The sequence below is a fragment of the Olea europaea genome, unplaced genomic scaffold, assembly GCF_002742605.1.
Source record: "Olea europaea var. sylvestris unplaced genomic scaffold, O_europaea_v1 scaffold1429, whole genome shotgun sequence".
NCBI classification, from domain to species: Eukaryota; Viridiplantae; Streptophyta; class Magnoliopsida; order Lamiales; family Oleaceae; genus Olea; species Olea europaea.
Genome location: NW_019231824.1, coordinates 279112 through 292461, shown reverse-complemented (window position 1 = coordinate 292461; position 13350 = coordinate 279112). Strand labels below are relative to the sequence as shown.

Sequence of the window (13350 nt, the reverse complement as noted above, 5' to 3'; positions counted from 1 at the left end):
GTAAAAATGTTGAGATTAGATTTTACTGTCTGGATATCCATCAACAGTATTGTTCTTTTGGCATATACCCAAAGTTGCATGCTCCTATTCACAATGATATTGATTTTTTTTCCCTTTTATCTTATTTCGAATTTAATACCTAACAATTAATTGCTATGTCATTCTTATCTTATTGACAACATTAACATTTAATCTTATTGACTTCTTATGTGTCACATATCAATATATTTCCTAGCACTGTGTAGTGTGAAAAAATGAAATGATTGATAAATATTAATGTTGTCAAGGATAAATATATTGATATATGAAATTCAGTCATTTCAAGGATAAATATTAATGTTGTCAATGTGCATGTATGTTAGAATTTGAGGGACTTGACAATTGTGAAATAGATCAAGATGCCATTTCAGCCAGTCAATTATCGTGTTAATTGCTGTCAATGCGCACAGTCAATTACTGTGTAACATTTTAATCGATTTTTGTAACATTCTGCATTGTAAAAATACGTGAAATGCCTGAATTTTTAAGTTTAATATTTCACACAGACTTTGCTTTTGCAAGTGAAGTACCTAACACTAATGTGATCTCCTTTTGGAACTGATAAACAATTTTTGCGTAAAAAAAGCAACCCTTTCATTTGATTAGATGATTATGTGATTCACTAACATGTTATGTGTGACCCCAAAAATCATAATTAGGAAGGACGGTAATATTACATTGATTGTAGCTTAACTTGCATAGCCGATAATCATAAACTCAACAGAAAAATAAAGGTAAAAATGGAATCAGGCACGTCTGAACAATTCATAACACGACAATATAGATAATATGACATTCCTGTAAGCGAAAAAAATGATTAAAACTAATAAAATATCGTAGTAGTATTTTTACAAAACGGGATCAATATATCATCTGGACCAAAGAAAGAATAAAAAACATCCACTAAAAGTTAAGTTGTTTTAGGGTGGGATAAAACATCCAGACTTTCTTAGTAAAAAAAAGGTAGACTTGAAATTCAACATAGCTACGCACAACTTCCTCTGCCTCCTCATGCTCCATGATACCAGATCGAAGTCCATTCGTAACCTTTGATAACCTTGTCGCGTACATGCTTGTATAGTTGAGTTGCCAATTGCGATCTTGAAATGCTTGTATTGAAGGTATCTACCATCACATTGATCTTTTGGAGGATAAGCAGCCGTTTCAAAAGCATGGGGCCAATATGATAGGGGTAGAGAAGCATTTTGTAATAAGGTTAATCCTATTTCAACAAGATGACGGTGACGACGTTCGGAGAACCCATTTTGTTGTGTTGTATGGGGTGCCGTGGTATAGTGGCTAATTCCATGAAATGAAAGATAATTTTTGAGTGCCACAAATTCGCCACCATTATCGGAATAGAGACTTTTGATTCTTTTTTGAAAGCGATTTTCCACGAAATTTTTAAATTGTGGAAAAATGGTGCTTACATCGGATTTTCTTGTTAAAGGGTAGAATCACACATTTGGTAAAATGGTCGACCAAAATCAAATAATATTTAGAACCATCTATACCAATTGTATGCGCGGGACCCCAAACGTCGGTGTAGATGAGATCAAGGGGTGCATTGCTTTCTAAACTAGTGGAACGAAATGGTTGCTGCTGTGCTTTATTCATTGAACAAGAAATACAAATGTGAGACACTTGGTCTTTTTTTATTGGAAGGGAAAAAGATTTGATAAGATAATGAACAACTTTTTGAAATGGATATCCAAGCCTCTTGTGCCACCCATCAATTGATGTTCGCTCATGCACGTTTGCAACTATTTTTGAAGGAGAGTCCGTCAGGGAGTTTGGGAGCATGTAAACACCATTTTCACATGCACTTTTGAGTAAAGTCGCCCCCGTAGTCTGATCGTTGACAAGAAAATAAGTGGGGTGAAATTCAAGAAAAACATTATTTTGAGTAGTAAAGTGATGAACGAAAATCAAATTTTTGTGGATACTTGGAACACAAAGTGTATCATTTAAATGAAAGGTACGTGTTGGTGATTGAAATACCAAAGAACCAATGTATGATACACACAAACCTGAACCATCGCCTATTACAACTTTATCTGTCCCACCATATTTCGAGTGCATTGAGAGAATCAATGAGCCACTTAGTGTTCTGCTGTTGAGAAGTGGAAACACAATTTGCAGTAGCTTCGAGAAAAGTCACTCGCGGACACTGTTTTGCAGTGTGAACCAATTGGTCACAAAGTTGACATTTGGACTGGAAGCGTCATTGGTCGTTGTACTGGCCTGGCCAACTATTTGGTCGTGATTGGGCCACAGACCCTTTAAAGATATGTTGCTTATTTGGACCTCGAGAGGAGTTATCGTTGCTTCCAGATGAAGAGGAAGAACCTGGACGCCGGTTCGTGTAGTTGGCCGTGGCTAGTAGCTGCTATGTTGAGACTTCAAGACGACGCAGGTATGTCTCATGACCTATGAGCAGATCATGTAGTTCCTCAAAGGTGAGGGATTTTTGCCGAGCTCTAATGGGTGCAGCAATCTCCCGATAATCAGAGCTGAGACCATTGAGAATGTATAAAGTGAGATCATCAGCTGAAATTGGATGATCAATGAGTGCTATTTCATCACAATAGACTTCACTATATGCAGGTATTCCTGGATGGTTTGATTGCCCCGTTTCATTATTGTTATTTCCTCTTTGAGTTGCATTGCCCTGGTTCGAGATTTGCTAGCATAGAGGGTGTTTAATTTTTGTCACGCTTACTGAGAAGTTTTGGCAAACAAAATGAGAGGGGTGATGGTCGTCGCAGTGGATGCTAGGATAGCACTTAGGATTAGTTTATCATGCCTTACGCAGTGTGTTTTTTGAAGGGAGGATGAGGGTTGGTCAGTTTGATGGGGGCAAGGTTTTTCTCCACGTAGTCGAGGAGGTCGTACCCAATTAGAAGAGCTTTAAATTGGGCACGCCACTGCGGGAAGGCTAAAGGAGTAAGTTTGTCATTGATTTGTATTGAAACGTTGAGAGCAATCAAGGGGATATCTGTTGGGGATGAAGGATTTTGAGTGGGGTTAGCTGAAATGGGGATCAAAATCTCGTGAGAGAATGGCTGCTCTGATATCATGATGGAAATTCAGCAAGAACAACTGATGGAAATTAGAGTAGTGTTTTATTTCTCTGTAAAAATGACAGACTTTTCAACCTTCATTTTACAATGACTTGCGTACATTTAAATACAAAATCTTCGATCTCTATTTTAGGAAATTAGCCAACATTTTGCATATATAAAAGTAGCAGACTAATTTCATGGTTATACAAAAATAACATTTACAGAAAATTGATTGACTGTTACAGGCATGATTATTGGCTATCTTGTTGGTTTTGATTCTTGGCTTGATTTGTGGTGGCTGATTTTTGCTCCTTAGCTTAATTAGTGGAATCTTCCTTCATACGCCCCCGCAAGATTGGGCTACCATTGGCAAGACCAATCTTGTTTCTTAGTTGTTCCGTACGTTGCTTTGACATTGGTTTTGTTAGAATATCTGCAAGCTGGTCCTGTGTATTTACATGATGAACTTGGAGTTTTCATTTCTAAACTATATCGCGCACAAAGTGTAGATCAATTTGAATGTGCTTCATTTGAGAGTGGTGGACTGGATTGAAACTCAGTTGTGTGGCACCAAAGTTATGACAAAGTAGCTTTGGTGTGGATGATATAGGGTGGCCAAGTTCTTGAAATAACTGAAGGAGCCAAATGGTTTCAAAGGCCGCATTTGCAAGGGCTCTGTACTCGGCCTCGGTTGATGATCGAGCAACTGCCCTTTGTTTTTTCAAGCTCCAAGAAATTGGATTTGTGTCAAGGAAACATATATAAGCAGAGGTTGGAGTTCTATCATCAAAGTTCCCTGCCCAATCTGCATCGCTGTATGTGGTAAGAATTGATGGACTGAATTTTCTGTTGTGAATTTCATGAAAAATTGTTTGTTTCAAGTAACGAAGGAGACTCTTCACAGCCGTCCAATGAGTTGCGGTGGGTTTATGCATGTACTGAGAGAGTTTATTGACCGCAAATGAAATGCCTGGCCTTGTAAGAAATAGATATTGAAGAGCACCTATAACTCTCCTAAATTCTGTGTTGTCAATGGAGCTAGTTCCATCAATGAGTTTGAGGGATGTAGTGGTCGATAATGGTGTGGATGCATCTTTTGCATCGAGCATGTTACTTTTGGACAGGATATCTCTAATGTATTTATGCTGAGACAAGAAGAGACCAAATTTAGTAGGTATAACTTCCATCCCTAGGAAAAAATTTAGCTATCTCATATCTTTCAAAGAGAAACAGTGTTCAAGTTTTGTGATTATTGAACCAACAAATTGAGTATCACTGCCAGTTATGACTAAGTCATTCACATATACCAGCAGAAAACATGTAACCAAGCTGGTTCTATATATAAATAATGAAGAATCTGCTTTAAAATTCATAAACCCAAGCTCTGTAATGGTTTTCTTGAGGGCCGAATACCATGCTCTTGGTGCTTGTTTTAGGCCATAGATGACCTTGTGTAACTTGCAGACATGGTTAGGCTTAGATGTATCCTTGAACCCCGAAAGTTGAACCATGTAAACATTTTCAGTCAACATCCCATGTAAGAAAGCATTGTTGACATCAAGTTGTCTTAAATTACAATTTCATTTTGAAATAGACTACTCAATTGTTAATTATTTTACATTACCTCGTTAGCAATTACAGCTCCGTATGAGATTTCTAACTTCACACCGGGTTTCGCAACAATTGTCACTTTACCATAACAAAAGGAGAATAAAGAAAAGGGTAAATCACAAGAGGTTAAGCTTAAGATCAGAAGATGGGTTAAATACAAAGATAATCATTGAGTAGAAAAAAAATTCGTGTTTGTTACTAAATTTCATTTTATTTTAGTTATTGACTTAAATTATCTACAATTTGGTTATTCTGTTCGTATATGTTATTTTGACTAACAAAAAAAGTGCCTTGATAGATTGATTAACGAGGATGCCAACAAGGCTATCACATAAGTTTTCATGGTAGTAAAACTAGCGTACCATGAAAACTAACGTAGATGAACATGTACCAAAATGGCAAAGTGTATAACAAATATCCATATTTAGTGACAAACATCAAATTGGCAAGAAGTTCAGTGAGCACCACTATTTTTGACCCTCACAAGATTATGAAGTCCACATATCAACAAAGCTAGAGCAGATAAATAAAAACACAAGAAGGAATGTCAAGGTACCTTCAAAGTAATGCCAGATCCAAACATACATTTTCAGTCACCTTCAAGCTATCCAGCTCAATGATACCCGGCTTCACCACGTTTTGGGGGAATAGAGTTTGTCTCATTCTCTATTAAGGTTTATATAGAGAAGAATAAACCCCAAGATTCTGAAATTGAAGTTTGCATAGAGGATTTTTGGACAGAAAATATGTACGAAATGCAATTGAGATATGAATAATAGCGATCTCTGGAGTGGATTGAAGATTTTCTAGATTTCAAGCTTGAAATTTTTAGATTTAATGCTATAATGAAGAAATGGTGGTTGGGGGATTATTGGGCGATAATTGGGGATGGTAATAAGGCTTCTTTGGAGGAATGATTTTAGCTTTTTATTGGGCGATAATTATGGGATTGATGATATTTTGTATTTATCATTTATACTTCACATATTGAAGTATTTCTAGAATAAAAAACTTTGAAAAGTAAAAATTGAATTTTTTATAACCTTAAAATATGTGGTGAAATTTCCACATTTCTAATTGAACTCTTAATTGGCACAGACTTAAGTGATTGCAATTGATGGACTGCTGTGTGTGTGTGTGTGAGAGAGAGAGAGAGAGAGAGGTGGCTATATTTTATGTTTTGGGAATTTCGAAGGACTAAAGTGATATATGTGTTAACTCAATTTTATTTTGGTCAACAAGTTAAATTTCGATAAAGCAAAGATAAATATATCAATATTGAACTTGTTGATAGCTCATAATTAATCATACATTTTAGGTTCAAAAAAAGTTAATTCGAATAGTGAAATCTAAGTTATTGAAATATAAAGAAGTTATTTATTTAGTATTTGAATAAATTTTGATTTCCTAACTCATGATTGAAACATTTTTCTTGTGGGGCACCATATAACTCCAAAGTGTGTGTGTCTATTTATATATGCGACAATAGGCATAAAACAAAGTTTGCAGCGTGAATTTTTATTTTTATTTTTATTTTTTATCTTTCAAGAATTTATTTGATCTAATAAGTAGGATAACGAGGTGCAATTTCAAATTATTATACTTATGAAAGTTAAAGATACGATATGATATTTATAATATGACCATTCGATACTAAAGATACGATATGTATTAAGCTCTTACCGGTCCATAAAGATATGATGACGGTACAATTTTATGCATGATTTATTTTTAGTTGGGGTTGCATAATCATTTTCATATTCTATTGAGTATTTCCATGTACTCGCTCATTTTTCCATAATTATATACATAATAGTATGAAAATTAAATAACATTTTTGTTTAAGTGATAAGCATTGCCAAATGAATTCTAGAGTAACATGTATTAGGACTCGTTTGGTATAATTTTTAAAAATTAAAATAAATTTTTGAGACCCAAAAGTTACTTTATAACCCGTTTGACTGATTTTGTGAAATTGCTTCTTATAGATAGAAGAATTTTTAGAGGAAGTTAATCCAATGTAATTTAAGGTATATTTGATTGGAAAATTTTCATGAAAAATGATATTTTTCTACCCGAATTTCAATTTTTGAGTGTTTGATTGCTATTTTTCTATGAAAAATATTTTTCAAAACTATGTCCAATTTTTCTTATTTTTGAGGAAAACATATTCTTGGGAAGAGGTAAATTTTTGTTTCCTCAAAACAAAAAAAGAAACATTTCTTTTCTCAAGAAATATCTTTCATGCCAATCAAAAATATCCTTACTCTGCAGGCTATTACGTCATTCCAAGGGTTTATCCAGTGCACACTTGAAAGGTAGCGGCCGCGAATTCTCTCGTCATAAAAAAAAATAAAATAAAAATATCCTTATTGTAAAAGCAATTCTAGAATATGAAATTTTTGGAAAAGCAATTTTCAAACAAAAATAAAGATACCTTCTTCCAAAAACTATTTTACATAAAATAAAAGGGAATACAAAATTCATATCAAAGGAGTCCTTAGTCGAGAGAAACATCAGCAAAGCACCCTCACCTCGCACTCTAGCCAGACTAAAAGCTTTATATTTCTTTTCAAGAATGCATGTACTGATTATTTAATAGATTAATTTACAATTGCTAATTTATCAACATTTCACAGACTGGTTTAACTTCGTCTTTTGTCCAACCAACCTATCAAATGCTACGAAGCCAATACTTTGAAAATTAATTTGTTATAAAAATAAAAAATAAAATAAAAACTGTACAAATAACATAATTCATCTCTCTTTTCCCTAACCACAAACAACCCTGCTATGCTGCATGACACCCTCTTCGACAGGCCCCTTACGAAGGAGAGGGATTGGATTTTTTGGGCTTTTTTTATTTACATGGGTCACACTTCATGTAAGTATCTGTCAACAATAGGTCATTTTTTTTTTTTTTTTTTGGGTAAAGGAGCTTAACTCACCCACAAATTATGACGGGGATCTTGCTACAGTACATAATTTGGTTCATAGAATTTATATCGAGGAGGTATATGATAATTTTTGGTTGAAAGAAGACTACAAAAAATAGAAAACGAACATAAAATTCTGTAAAGAAAACCCTTTTTCATTGTCTTTATGGCCGCGAAGATTCCTCCAAGTAATCTTTTCTTATCAACAATATTGACAACTCCATCGCACGTGGCAATCAAGCTCTCGCACGTGCAAGGACAATCACAGCTGTCCCCATCAACTTTCAACAGCTGTAAAAACAGAGCATTTATCGTGATGAATACCAGCTCTCCAACTGCTCCACAATTCTCAGTTGATCGGAAAATGGAAGATTCCATGGATGTCACCAAGCTTCGCGGTGAATTTCTTCAGGTTCTTCGCAGCCGTCGAACGGCAGAAGGTAATTTTCACACGCATTCACACTTTTTTGTGTGATTTGGAGTATTTAATTGCTTGAAGATTGGCATATCTGTGTTGAATTTTTTTTAGTTAGTTTGTTTTTTCGTTTTGTTTGGTATGCGAGCTGAATTCGGTTTGGATTTTGATTTTTATTGAAATTTTTTGCTGCTGTTTGATTTGATTTTAAAAATTTCGATTGATTTCTAGTGTCTACTTTACCTTGGTTGGCAGAATTGAACTTTCTCACATTTCAGGTTTTGAATTTTAAGAAATGTTTGTATACGAAGAGAAAATAAGAAGAAGCCGGAATTAGGAAAATATTTACCGAGTTTAAATTATGTTTGACCTTTTGTGTTCTATAGTGACTGGTAATAGATAATGGAGGATGGGAGGGAGAAAAAGAAAAAGAAATCTCTAAAATGAAAATGAGTTACAGTTTGTGGGAGTGAATGTATAGAATTTTATAATGGTCTTGTGAAATTCCCATCTAATTGAAAAGGAATGTCATTGCTTTCATACTCGGTTCAAAAATTCTTGGAAATCTCTTATTGTTGTAAGATATTGAATAATTCTATGGGTAATTATATATTTCTACCATTTCGTAAAAATGTATGCAGGTAAAAAATATTCTGTGGCTGATATAATATAGGCTTTCTATCGATATTGTAAAATTGTATATATTAGATCAGGATGACAAAGGAAACTTAAGAATGAAACTTGCTTATGGAAATAAAGAGTAATGTACTAGGAAACAATGAGTTGTCTTATTTTACCGGCTGCAATAAATTGTATTCACATATCAAATGATACATTATACAATGCAGTAAGGAGGGGATCCAGTCCAACTTGAAATTCCCTACATAGAAGTTGCCACCCGTGAGGCAATAATTTGTACAACCCTTCGCATTCTCTTCAATAATATATATATATATATATATATATATATATATATATATATATATATATATATTTGGAGAGCATAATTCTCTAATCCCAAGAAATATTGTTATCACTGTCTTTGATCAAAAATTTATTGGTAATCTCTCCAAGTAAAAAGCTGCTTCTTCTAATTGTTGATCCTGGAAATGAGTCTATTAAGGATATTGCATGTATAATTAAGATAATGTGCTGACAGGTGATATTTAGTGGAATTTTGGTTTAGGTAGATTGCAGGTACCAACAGGAGCGTACACAAGACCAAAAAAAAAAAAAAAGGCCTTCCAATATGTGTTCATACTCTTGTGTTTCCTGAAAATGCCTCACTTTTTAACTATGCAGATTACATTTCTTTGATTGGCCATTTATTGACAGGGAAACTATAAATATTTATTTTGGTATTTTTTCCCTCAGTCTGCATGTGTTCTTAGATCTGAATGCAAATTGCATCTGTGTTTCTTCATTAACACGTGCAGACAAATTCATATGTTTCTTAAATGTTATCAGTTCCTCTTTCTGTTGAACCTGCTCAACCTGTGCGAGATCCACTGTATCAGGAAACTCCAAAGCCAACCTTCAGCAAGGTTGGAAACTGCTTAGGATTTTTTTCCCTTCCTTTATGTCAATAGTTAACTCTATTATCCTGATGCCTTTTCTGGCACATACAGACAATGGAGTCTACTCCAAAGAAAGATATTCTGAATTTCAAAGAGCTTCTTCAGGAGGAGAATTTGTACCTGATTACTGAGGTATCTAGGGTTTATCTGTTTTTCTTTCTTCTATTCTTTTTAGCACTATGTTATATCTTGAAATAGGGAACTTGGACATGGTATAGAGGTGGTACTGGTCTTTGTTTCCCAGATCATAATTCTGAAGTTCGACACAACAATGAAGAGCAGAAAGTTCTGATATGAAAATAATTAATGAATGAAAGAAAAAAATATAAATTCTGAATTCATTACGTAATCTCTGACAGCATCATTATTCATTTATTTTCTCTTTTCCCAACGGAAGAACAGTTCAATATGTTAACCGTTTATCCATTTCCTGAGTACTCTGATAGGTGGCATTTTCTATGGAAATCGTATAATCAATCTGTCTCTCTTGTTTAGAACCTCCCCATCTCCTTCAAACCAAAAGATAAACATACAGGTCATATCCTCTGTCAATTGCTAATTTTATACATAGCTGGAAAATTGATTGCTCCAAAATATATGAAGGATAAACAATTTGAGTTTTAAAGCCTGCAATGTTACATTTTATGATTGATCTCATTTAGTAATATTAATTTATGATAAAACTACAAGAGTGATCCATCTGATATATAGGTATTCATTCTCAATTCAATTCGAATGAGAGTTGGCTAATANAATTTATGATAAAACTACAAGAGTGATCCATCTGATATATAGGTATTCATTCTCAATTCAATTCGAATGAGAGTTGGCTAATAATTTCATATCCTCAACTAGGAAGGGGATCAAGGGCGTCTGCCAGTTTTGATATTGAGTATGAAAGAAAGCAGTGGAAAAAGAAGACCAGCAATTGTCTTTCTACATAGCACAAATAAATGCAAGGAGTGGCTGCGACCTTTGCTTGAGGTGATTATTAAATAATTTTCTCAAATGCTTGCAGCATTAGAAGATGTTTTAATAGAAAGAGTTTGGCTTATCTGTTCCTTTGTCTCAGGGATATGCTTCAAGGGATTACATAGCAGTAGCCATTGATTCTCGATATCATGGAGAGCGTGCCAGCAGCCTGACTACCTATAGAGATGTGTGTTTACTGGATCGCTGCCTTTTGTTTTCTTTCTCATTGATAAATTAAACTAAAAATTTTATCAAGTCAGAAATAGTATGCATCAGTAAGTGGATAAGCTCTATGGTCCTTGACCTGACGAGGAATTCAAGGTGTTGCTTATGTACAATGGTGTTTGGCTCTCAAACATATGTAGATATTGCCAAATGTTGTGGCGAGAACAATACCTGTCTTGAATATAAGAGAGTTGAAAATAATAGCTTTTCCCCTTCCTACTTTCTTTGCAATGCTGCAGACTTGTGCATGTCTTCTCAAGGATTCTTAATGAGCTCAAAAGAATATCCCAGTTCACCGTCAGTGATTAGATTGGCTTAGTTTTTTCTTTCATCATAATGCAGGCTCTGGTGTCATCATGGAAGAAAGGCAATACGATGCCATTCATATTTGATACGGTAACGGTGCCGTATCCTGTAATTGTTAAAGTCAGTTCTTTATGGATTTGGACAAGTCAATGTTGAAAATTTAAAGTTTTTTATGTTAATTGATGAGTCAACTGAGAATCAATTTTCTTACAGTATGGACCATGAAGCTATACATTTTTAAAATTGTATATTCCATCTAAAAATATACATAAGCTGAATTTCGCAGGTGTGGGACTTGATAAAATTGGCGGATTATCTAACTCAAAGGGAGGATGTCGACCCGTCTAGGATAGGAATTACTGGCGAATCACTTGGAGGTTGTCAGAATTTGGTGGAAGATAAACTACATTAGAGATATCAATCTTTCTTCAAGTTGCAGAGCTTACAATGCAATTCCATTGTGCAGGAATGCATGCATGGTTCACTGCTGCTGCTGATACTCGCTATGCAGTGGTTGTTCCTATAATTGGTGTTCAGGTAGGTCTTGGAACTTTTGGATCAGTCAGGTGAACAATAATCTTACAATCTAGATATTTAAAATATTTTTTAGGGATTCCGATGGGCAGTTGAACATGACAAGTGGCAAGCTCGAGTTGACAGTATCAAGGCTGTATTTGAAGGTGAGACGCAGAGAAGCCAGAAAGGATTTTTGCAACAGTCCTGCATATAATTCTGTGTATACATTGTTCTTGGAAAGCATTTTTTAACTTATTAATATGTGAATGTTGCTTTACTGCTCTTCGTTTCCAGAAGCACGTGTTGATTTAGGCAAGAGCACTATTGATAAAGAAGTAGTGGAGAAGGTCGGTGTTAAATGGGCCGGGCTGGCACGTTTTTACACCTTTATATGTAGCTTAATCCGCTATGTACTCTGAATGTTGAATTCCATTTGATATCACAATTGTCAACAGGTCTGGGACAGAATAGCTCCTGGTTTGTCCTCTCGGTTTGATTCGCCTTACACAATTCCTGCCATTGCTCCACGTCCTCTCCTGATTTTAAATGGTATTAATGATTATTTTCATTTAAATTAATGACAATGCGTGCACATTATTATGTTTTTCTCCTAACGATAAGGCACTTGCATTGACATGAATATTTGGAAAGTTCAGGCAAAGAAGATCCTCGTTGTCCAGTTGATGGCTTGGAACTCCCAGAATCAAGAACCAGAAAAGCTTACGAAGATTCCAATTGTCTTCACAATTTCGAGGTAGGAATCCATGCTGCCTGTCCCCCCAACCGAAAAGAAAAGAAACACAATAAGAGTTAACACAAAAATGTGCTCTCACGCATATGCATATGTATAAAAACCTCATTATGTTATAAAAAACCGACAACAAAAAATCAAGAGGGTTGTTTCTATTTTAGCTATAATTTAGACCTTTCTTATGAATTTAAAATGAATCGTCACAGAAAAGCTTAGTTTCCAATAGCAGCATGTGCATGTGCTAGCTCACACATAACATGACTGATTATTAGCCAATGATTGGTTTGATAGGTTCAGTTTTTCCCTTTTTCGTTTTATTCATCTTTATTTTCAGGTGGCAGCAGAACCAGGAATTGGGCATCAAATGACACCTTTGATGGTCAAAAGAGCCAGTGATTGGTTCGATAAGTTCCTTAAACTGTAAGGTTGACTTTGTATATTGTTTCTATATGTTGTCTCTTAAAGATATTGAAATATTGTCGTTATTATTTTAATAATAGTGTGATGTGTAACTAATAGAAGTCTTTCCTTTTGTAATTAATGCTGCTATTCTTTAGTAATTCTGTGCCCTGTCCTAGCCCCTGCTAAAGGTTAAGAACTTAACAGACATCTTTTTCCACCTGCCATTTGTAGACCTCATGACTTACATCCCCATGAACAGTTGAAATGCATCGAAATCTTGGATTTTTAAACATAAACTTTCCACAGCCACTCTCTCCAACACCTCTTCTTGTCCAAAAGAACCAGTTGAGATGGTCGAGCGTTACTTGAAACTCACTGGAAGAATGCTATGGTTGAAGAGTATTCTGCATCAAGGTAAAAATCAGTCATGGTCCTGTGTTCCTTGTGTTGAAGGGATGCATCTGGCTGATAATAAATTGGGTTTTAAGCTTAAGCACAATCCCAGTGGCTAATTCGGTCATCTTTGTCTTTGGCA

At 34.9% G+C, this 13350-nt stretch overlaps 1 protein-coding gene across 1 annotated transcript; it reads left to right on the top strand.

The window, feature by feature from the left end:
- The first annotated feature begins 7708 nt into the window (after positions 1-7708).
- LOC111375892 (putative hydrolase YtaP) lies at positions 7709-12969 on the top strand. The gene is made up of 13 exons (XM_022998804.1): positions 7709-8091; positions 9534-9610; positions 9695-9775; positions 10499-10627; positions 10716-10802; positions 11183-11236; positions 11433-11523; positions 11613-11683; positions 11757-11826; positions 11957-12009; positions 12118-12211; positions 12319-12416; positions 12748-12969. The coding sequence occupies exons 1-13, from the start codon at positions 7818-7820 to the stop codon at positions 12835-12837; spliced, it is 1269 nt and encodes a 422-aa protein (XP_022854572.1). The 5' UTR covers positions 7709-7817; the 3' UTR covers positions 12838-12969.
- The last annotated feature ends 381 nt before the right edge of the window (positions 12970-13350 follow it).